The following is a 9637-nucleotide window of genomic DNA, read 5'->3' as shown; positions in this document are numbered from 1 at the left end:
TCTTGTTCAAACTCCTCACTACACGATGTCCTTGGAAAAGAGCCGTCGACGGAAACTCGAAATACGAGATTTGGTCCTCCTCAGTCATGTTCAAGGTGACTTCTCAAATGCGAGAACAACGACTATGGGAATCACTCTCCGAAGAAGCCTTTACTCTTGTCGAAAAAATACTCAATCCAACTCCAAAGGAACGAGCTACACTTACAAGCATCGAGGAAAATGCCTGGACTCAAGGCAAGAAAAATAACTTATAAATAACTTCATGAATTTCTTACACTAAATCATAAACAGAAGATAATTTTTTACGAAACTAATGCCTAAAGCATCTGGCGAAACATTTCTACTCTAATGGGATATTTCCCTCAGCTGAATAAAATCGTCTGGCGACAGCCGAAAATGCATATAAAAAACGATCCCATCCATTAGCACTTCCAGTCTTTTTATCGTGATTATCAGTACCATTATCATCCTTTTTCTTCAGGGACTATTTCTTTATCACCATTCCTGGAATCCATTACACGTATTCTTTTTCTTGTTTTCGTCTTCCAACTTTCATTTGTCCTTCGTCTATTTTGTACAATATACGGTTAAGGCCACTTTTTATCTATTCATCTATTTATTCTACTTGCTACTACTAGCAGGACCCGTGAAAATTCCACGGGATTTACGAAGGAGTCTTCAAAATCTCCCGAAGGAGTCTTCAGTCTCCAAAAGGAGTCGTCAAAGTCTCCCGACGTTGTCATCAAATTCTCCCGTCGTCTCTCTCTTTCTCTCTCTCTTTCTCTTTCTCGTTAGGTCAATCATAAAGGCAACAACAAAAATCTAATCGTTTATGTCATGTCACAATAAACATTTATAGACGTTTGATTATCTTCATGTAACCTATGATTAAAAATGTATAGACGTTTGAATACTGTTTATTTATTTATTTATTTATTTATTTATTTATTTATCTATCTATTCATCTACTTACTTTCGTGAAGTTCTGTCAGGAGCTCAGAAAGCAACGCGACATGACGTCACACGTTAAGCTTTGAATAAATGCCTTTTTTAATATTTCATTTATCGAAAGAATGTGATAAATAGGTGAATAAATCGTCTGTCTTTAGCCAGAATAAAACTACTTCGATTCCTTTGCACCGTGACGTCGTGTCATAAGAACATAAAAATAAAGGAATCTGCAAGAGACCATAAGGCCTACACTAGGCAGCTGCATATCCATCACCACCTGTCATCCCCATCCATAAAGTTGTCTAATTGTTTCTTGAAACAACTGATCGTTTCAGCGCTTCCTACATGGTTACCAAGCCTATTCTATTCATTGACCACTGTATTAGTAAACCAATTCTTGCCATTTCCTTCTTAAATCTAAATTTGTCCAGTTTAAATTCATTACTGCAAGTCCTGCCCTGTTGTTTTAATATGATGACCTTGTTTGCATCACCCTTGTTATAGCCTTTGATCCACTTGAACACTTCTATTAGATCACCCCGCACTCTGCGTCTTTCCAGAGAGTGTAAGTTAAGGTGCCTAAGCCTCTCTTCGTAAGGCAAATTTCTGATTCCTTGTATCATTTTGGTCATTCCTCTCTGTACTGATTCTAGTGAATTGATGTCCATTCTGAAGAACGGAGACCATAAATGTACCGCATAGTCAAGGATGGGTCTAACTAGCGCCAGATAGAGCTTAATAATTACCTCTGCACTTCTATTCGTTACCGTCCTAGCAATGAAGTCTAATGTTCTGTTAGCTTTATTTCTGGCGCTAATGCACTGCTTCCTGGTTTTAAGGTCCGGACTCACCAGAACTCCCAAGTCTCTCTTGCACTCAGTTTTCTCTAAAAACGTGTTATCTAAGCTGTATCTATTTTCAGGGTTGTGTAGCCCCTACGTTTAGCACACTACATTTGGAGATATTGAAGGTCATTTTCCCATTTCACGGACCATGTGAACAATTTGTTAAGATCATCCTGCAGAATCTCGGCGTTGTCTCCTGACCTAATTAGGCGACCTATTTTAGTGTCATCCGTGAACTTACTAACATCACTATTTACCCCATCGTCTAAATCGATATACATAATGAACAACAAGGGACCCAAAACCAATCCCTGGGGGACCCCACTAGTAACATTGCCCCACCTAGATATTACTCCATTTATGGTGACCCGCTGTTTTCTGTTACTAACCCAAGCTTCAATCCATTCTAACACTTTTCCTCCTATGCCATGGGCTTTGATTTTATTTAGTAGTCTCTGGTGTGGCACTTTGTCGTACGCTTTGCTAAAGTCAAGGTAAATATCATGGTAATTATCATTGCAAAAGAATAGAAGATTAGTCACACATGACTTACCCTTGGAGAAACTATGCTGTGAATCGCGAATTAAATTATGTCTTTCGATGTGTTCTCTGAGTCTATTTACTATTATTGATTCAAGCATTTTTCCTATAACCGATGTCAAACTGATTGGCCTGTAGTTGCATATAGACGATCTATCTCCCTTCTTAAAAACAGGAACAACGTTTGCCTGCTTCCAAGCAGTTGGAACACAACCAGTATCTACCGATTTATTGAATATTTCAGTTAACTGGTTGCAGATTTCAAATTTACACTCTTTAAGCATTCTTGGAAAAATTTCGTCTGGACCCGGTACTTTATCTAACCTCTCATTAGTAAACACCGATAGAAAATAATTGTTAAACTCCTCACTCATTTGTTTTCTTCCGATTCTATCTATTTATGTCCATTCTGTAGGACGGAGACCAAAACTGTACCGCATAGTCAAGGATGGGTCTAACTATCGCTAGATAGAGTTTGATAATTACCTCTGCACTTCTATTCGTTACCGTCATAGCAATGAAGCCTAATGCCGTTAGTTTTTTGTTTTTGTTTTTTTCTGGCGCTAATGCACTGCTTCCTGGTTTTAAGGTCCGGACTCACCAGAACTCCCAAGTCCCTCTCGCACTCAGATTTTTCTAAAAACGTGTTATCTAAGTTGTATCTATTTTCGGGGTTGTGTAGCCCTACGTTTAACACGCTACACTTAGAGATATTGAAGTTCATTTGCCATTTCACCGACCATATTCACAATTTATTAAGATCATCCTGCAGAATCTGGGCGTTGTCTCCTGACCTAATTAGGCGTCCTATTCTAGTGTCGTCCGCAAACTTACTAACATCACTATTTATCCCATCGTCTAAGTCGGTTATGTACATAAGGAACAACAAGGGACCCAAAACCGAGCCCTGGGGGACCCCGCTAGTAACATTGCCCCGCCTAGATTTAATTCCATTTATGGTGACCCACTGTTTTCTGTTACTAATCCAAGCTCTAATCCATTCTAACACTTTTCCTCCTATGCAATGGGCTTTGATTTTATTTAGTAGTCTCTGGTGCACCTTGTCGAACGCTTTGCTAAAGTCAAGTTAAATACATACATATACCAAGGCTTTTTCCCCCTTACAAGGGAGGTAGCCAAAAAGGGAAAGGCATAAAATCATTTCCACCCATTCCATCCCTCAATACACACCACACCACTCCACCCTCCGTCCTAGCTAATCACCTCCTGGATGACGGGGCATCTCTGCACCTTGTCCACTGCCCTGTGTTAGAAGCAGTGTCGCAAGACACAGCACATCCACAGCAAGGATGCTTCATTAAATCGGCGACCCCCCCCTCTCCGTTCCCCCATTGCATAAAAGGAGAGGACGGGGAGAAATCCCTTCGGGCTGCGTCAAATTTTGCTCACACATACTACCTCACCCCCCATCCCCCCACCCATTCCACCTCATACAATCACATCATCCATATACAACCATGCTCCATTCACCCGTCTTTTGTCCTCTCCCGTCCTTCCTCAACAGACATTCCCCTCTTCCCCAAAGCCCCCTTCACCCCATCCATCCATCTCATCCTAGGACGTCCCCTCATGTTCACTCCCTCCACATCTGCCTTCCATACCTCTTTTACTAGTCTTTCTTCACTCAATCTTTCCATGTGTCCAAACCATCCTAATATTCTTTCATCAACCCTATCTCCCAGCTCCTTTTTCACCCCTGTTTTACTCCTCACCTCCTCATTTCTCACTCTATCTAGCCTAGTAACCCCCATCATACTTCTCAGACACCTCATCTCAAACACATTCAAACTCCTTCTCTCTTCTCTTATGTTCCATGTTTCTGCCCCATACAGTGCTGTTGGCACAATCACTCCTTCATACAGTCTCCTCTTAGCATCCATTCCCAAATGTCTATTCCTCATTACACTCTTTAATCCACCAAGGCATTTACTTACTTCTCTCAATCTACATTCTACCTCCACCTTCATTCCACCTTTTCCTCCCACATTTCCACCCAAGTATCTAAAACTATCCACTTCCTCCAGTCGCTCTCCCTTAATGCTCACTTCCAGATTACTGACACTTTCACCCCTTGTACATCTCATCACCTTACTTTTACCCACATTTATCTTTAGCTTTCTTCTATCACATACTCTCCCAAACTCTGTCACTATCTTCCTCAATCCCTCCTCCGATCCTGCCACAAGCGCTGTGTTGTCCGCAAACAACAGCTGGCTCACCGTCCATTTTTCTCCATTTTCTTTAACCATCTCCAATCCCTTGCCCACCACCCTTGTATTTACCTTTCGCACTACCTCATCCATGTATAAGTTGAACAGCCAGGGTGACATAACGCATCCTTGATGAAGTCCCACCTTTACCTCCAACCACTCACTCTCTCCATTTCCAATCCTGACACAAGCTCTACTGCTCTCATAAAAACTCTTGACAGCTCCCAGAAGCTTTCCTCCTATCCAGTATATCTGCATAACCTCCCACAGTGCCTTTCTGTCTACCCTATCATAAGCCTTTTCCAGATCCATAAAAGCCCAAAAAACATCCTTCTCCTTTCCTATAGCTTTCTCACATATCTGTCTTACCACAAAGATCTGATCTGCACAACCTCTACCTGTCCTAAATCCACACTGTTCCTCACCAATTACTCCTGTTCCTCTCCTAATCCTCTCAATCAAGATCCTCCCATAAGCCTTCCCAACTACACTTAACAAGCTAATCCCTCTGAAACTACTACATTCGCACTTGTCCCCTTTTCCCTTGTTAAGAGGAACTATACAGGCACTCCTCCAGTCCTCCGGCACTCTACCTTCTCTCCAGCAAACATTAAATAACCTCACCAGCAAGTCCACCATCACTGTACCTCCCTTTTTCAGACATTCGTAATTTTCATTGTTATCTGACGCCTTATATCGTGTGTCGGACGCACTGAAGCGACGTGACGTCACCACTCTCGGCCAATAAGTCGTCTCCGTTGCCGTGACGTCACTATTGTCGCTTACCTGGCAGCCAATCAGTAGTCTCCTTTTTGCCGTGACGTCACCACTCTCGGCCAACAAGTCGTCTCCGTTGCCGTGACGTCACCACTCTCGCTTCGCTCGCACCCAATCAGTTGTCAGCAATTTTGGAAGGCTTCGTTGCCGTGACGTCACCGCGTGACACACATAGATACTTACAAGCGTATTAATATATAGATTATTATGTGTGACTCTGGTCCGTAGGAGTACCCCTCCTAACCCAAAAACTCCCCAGGATATAACCTGCATAGAACTACACTGTCCTTACCCGACGAGCCGTGTGACGGGAAACAGGGATGACCCTTCATCCTCAAGGTCCGGAGATGAAAGGAACAACGAATGTATATGTAGTGCTTTCATTAGGCCACCCCTCTTATGAGGGGGAAACGCCCTTTTGTACATATATATATATGCATATACATGTAGGGTTTCTTTGATCACAAGTATATTCATCTTAACACTTCGAACTTCCAGTAAATGCACTATGAAGCTCTTGTTATTGTTGAATATATATACATGTAGTCTTTCTTTGTATATAAGTATCTTCATCTTAACATATTGAACTTCCACTATGAAGCTCTTGTTATTCCTTATTACTTCTATGCTTGACTACGTTTTACTCTTGTAAGATTGGATTCATCGTTTAATCTTAATCTAATTCCCTCTCCTAAGAAATTCTTCCCCGTCGCATATAACACAATCTTATCATCTCATCAGTTCAAGTGTTATTATCTTGTATTTGTTTAATTTATATCCTGGAAGACACGTTTTTCATACGTGACTCCTTCGTTCCACCTATCGGAAGTCATGCTTATTTTTTGCAATAAGCTTGTCTTGCTTACACCCGAAGCAATTGCAATTTGCATAAAAACGTTTGGCTCTCTCTCTTTCTCTCTCTCTCTCTCTTTCTCTCTATTGTCTCTCTCTCGCCCTCCCTCTCTCCCTCTCCCTTTCCCCCCTTATATTATTTGCATTCCTCAGACCTCCACGTCCCGTTTTCGAAATTTTCATTTCTTTGTATTTTTCTGTGGATGGGATAATGGACATCGAACCACCTATATAGTGTAGGCCTTATGGTCTCTTGTAGTCTCCTCCATTCTTAAGTTCCTGTGTTCTTTAGTCCTTTATTTCCTTCCATGGCTATTGACATGGATGTGTGATAGCCCTATGATCGGGTGGGGATAAGAATGACGCCCATAAGTTCCCCTGCATGTTGTAGGAGGTCACTCAAGAGGGTTGAGTGGCTACACTAGAAACCTTTACCTACTAGGCTACTTTTTTCCAGTTCTTCGTCTGCCTCTCTTTAATTTCTCTTCGTAGTTGTTGCCGTTTCCTGGAGTGTCTGGCCGAGCAGTCCCGTCTCCCTGTGGAACGCTCCGGGTGGAACGGGGTTCTCCCCACAAGTCCTCTATAGAGTGTACATTGTGTTGTCGGCTTGCGTCATTGTGTGCAATGCAGTCTTCCATAATTTGTTGTATAGTATGGGGGTGAAGTGTTGCATCCTGGACAGTTATCTGCGATGCGGTCATCCAGCCTCTTCCAGGAAACGACAACAACTACGTAGAGAAATAAAAGAGAGAAAGACGAAGAACTGGAAAAATGGTCCGAAGGTATAAAGTTTCTAGTGTAGCCACTCAACCCTCTTGAGCGACCTCCTACAACATTCAATGGAACTTAGCGGCCCCTTTCTTATCCCCGCCCCACCATAGGGCTATCACGCACCCTTGTCAATAACCATGGAAGGAAGTAAAGGACTAAAGATTACAGGAACTTAAGAATGGAGGAGACTGCAAGAGACCATAAGGCCGACACTACATATATAGGTGGGTCGATGTCCATTATCCCATCTGTAAAGTTATCTGACCTTCTTAGAGAAAAATACAAAGAAATGAAAATTTCGGAAATGGGACGGGGAGGCCTGTGGAATACAAATAATGTAAGGGGGAGAGGGAGAGGGAGGGAGATGGTGAGAGAGAGGAAGAGGACGAGAGACAGAGAGGGAGGGATGATTCCAAGAGAGCAAAACGTTTTTATGCAAATAACAATTGCTTCGAGTGTGGGCTCGACAAGTTTATTGAAAAAAAAAAAAAAAAAAAAAAAAAAAAAGCATGACTTCCGATAGGTGGAACGAAGGAATCACGTAGGGAAAATGTGTCTTCCAGGATATAGATTAAACAAATACAAGATAATAAAACTTGACCTTATGAGATGATAAGGCTGCGTTATATGCGACGGGAAGAATTTCTTAGGAGAGAGAATTAGATTAAGATTAAAAGACGAATCCAATCTTACAACAGAAAAGTGTAGTCGAGCACAGAACTAATAAGCAGTAACAAGAGCTTCATAGTGCATTTACTGGAAGTTCGAAGTGTTAAGGTGAAGATACTTGTGATCAAAGAAAGACTACATGTATATACATATATATGTACAAAAGGGCGTTTCCCCCTCATAAGAGGGGTGGCCTAATCAAAGCACTACATATACATTCGTTGTTCCTCCCGCCTCAGGACCTTGTGGATGAAGGGTCATCCCTGGGTCCCGTCACACGGCTCGTCGGGTAAGGACAGTGTAGTTCTATGCAGGTTATATTCTAGGGACTTTTTGGGTTATATTCTAGGGACTTTTTGGGTTAGGAGAGATACTCCTACGGACCAGAGTCACACATAATGATAATAGTAAATAGAATAAATAAATGAATAGATAAAAAATGGACTTAACCGTGTATTGTACAAAATAGACGAAGGGCAAAGGAAAGATGGAAGACGAAAATAAGAAAGAGAATACGTGTAATGGATTCCAGGAATGGTAATGAAAAAAATAGTCTCTGAAGAAAAAGGATGATAATGGTACTGATAATCACGAAAAAAAAGACCGGAAGTGCTAATGGATGGGATAGTTTTTTACAGACGATTTTATTCAGCTGAGGGAAATATCCCATTAGAGTAGAAATGTTTCGCCAGATGCTTTAGGCATTAGTTTCGTAAAAATTAATCCTCTGTTTATGATTTAGTGTAAGAAATTCGTGAAGTTATTTATATGTTATTTTTCTTGCATCAGCCTTGAGTCCAGGCATTTTCCTCGATGCTTGTAAGTGTGGCTCGTTCCTTTGGAGTTGGATTGAGCATTTTTTCGACAAGAGTAAAGGCTTCCTCGGAGAGTGATTCCCATAGTCGCTCTTCTCGCATTTCAGAAGTCACCTTGAACATGACTGAGGAAGACCAAATCACGTAGTTCGAGTTTCCCCCGACGGCTCTTCCCCAAGGACATCGTGTAGTGAGGAGTTGGAACAAGATGATCCCGCAGGACCAGATATCGGCCTGGTCTCCCATGTAACGTCTCTTGAAGACTTCGGGAGCCATATAGCTCCTAGTACCGCATCTGCGGGTCAGGAACTGTCCTTCCACGAACTCACACGCGAGACCGAAGTCACCGATCTTTACAACGTCGGAACCCGACACAAGAAGATTTTCGGGCTTCAGGTCTCGGTGAGTGATGTGGAGCGAATGAAGGTATTTAACTCCTTCGATCAATTGTACGAAGTAGAAACGGACTTTGTCCTCGGAGATTCCTTTGTCGCCGATTTTCTCATTCAAAGAACCACCAGGGGCATACTCAAGGAAGATGTACAAGTATTCTTCCTTGACATCTTCGCCCAGGAAGGTGATAATCTTATCGTGGTCCAGCTTCTTATGAATTTCGATCTCTTCTTGTTGCCTATCGATTTGAACGATCTTGATCGATTTCCTGGCACACAGAAGACCCGAAGAAGCGTTTTCCACAAGCTGGACAGATCCGAAACTACCACTCCCAAGCAAACTGATCTCTTTCCATTTGCTTTGGGGATCAAAAACATCAGAAACTTTCATTTTCTTATTTCCGATGCATGATTCCTCTTCTTCGGAATCGGAAATTTTTCGTTTCTTGATAGTCTCTTCGACCTTGGTTGAGACTTCTTTTTGGTTGAAGTCACTGACGAAGGATCCTCCTGCGAGTTCGATGTCCTTGGGCGAGTCCCTCGAAGTGCCTTGTTCTTCCTTCGTGATCTCGGTGATGTCAAGCAAATCGCCGAAGTCGCTGGTTAACTCGTTGATTCTCATCTCGACAAAATCACAAGAGTAATTTGGCGGAGGCGATTTATACAGAACAATGTGTCAAAAAAACCTGGATATATGATAACACCCTCCACCCAAAAAGAGTCCCAAAATTTTTGAAAAAAAAGGGTTCAGACAATATTACTTCATCGCTCATGAAATAAACAAATAAATAATA

At 42.0% G+C, this 9637-nt stretch overlaps 1 protein-coding gene across 1 annotated transcript; it reads right to left on the bottom strand.

Annotated features, from left to right (window-relative positions):
* Positions 1 to 8421: 8421 nt before the first annotated feature.
* LOC143036333 (serine/threonine-protein kinase chk-1-like) lies at positions 8422 to 9465 on the bottom strand. Its single transcript, XM_076203581.1, has one exon. The coding sequence runs from the start codon at positions 9463 to 9465 to the stop codon at positions 8422 to 8424; it is 1044 nt and encodes a 347-aa protein (XP_076059696.1).
* Between the last annotated feature and the right edge of the window lie 172 nt (positions 9466 to 9637).

The sequence above is a fragment of the Oratosquilla oratoria genome, chromosome 20 (assembly GCF_046742065.1).
Source record: "Oratosquilla oratoria isolate Oo_2021 chromosome 20, ASM4674206v1, whole genome shotgun sequence".
In the NCBI taxonomy this organism is placed as follows: Eukaryota; Metazoa; Arthropoda; class Malacostraca; order Stomatopoda; family Squillidae; genus Oratosquilla; species Oratosquilla oratoria.
This window is presented reverse-complemented; position numbering and strand designations above follow the sequence as displayed.

What these genes read in the sequence shown, in the direction of transcription:
- LOC143036333 (XM_076203581.1), bottom strand. Translation starts at nt 9,465, where the DNA reads ATGAGAATCAACGAGTTAACCAGCGACTTCGGCGATTTGCTTGACATC.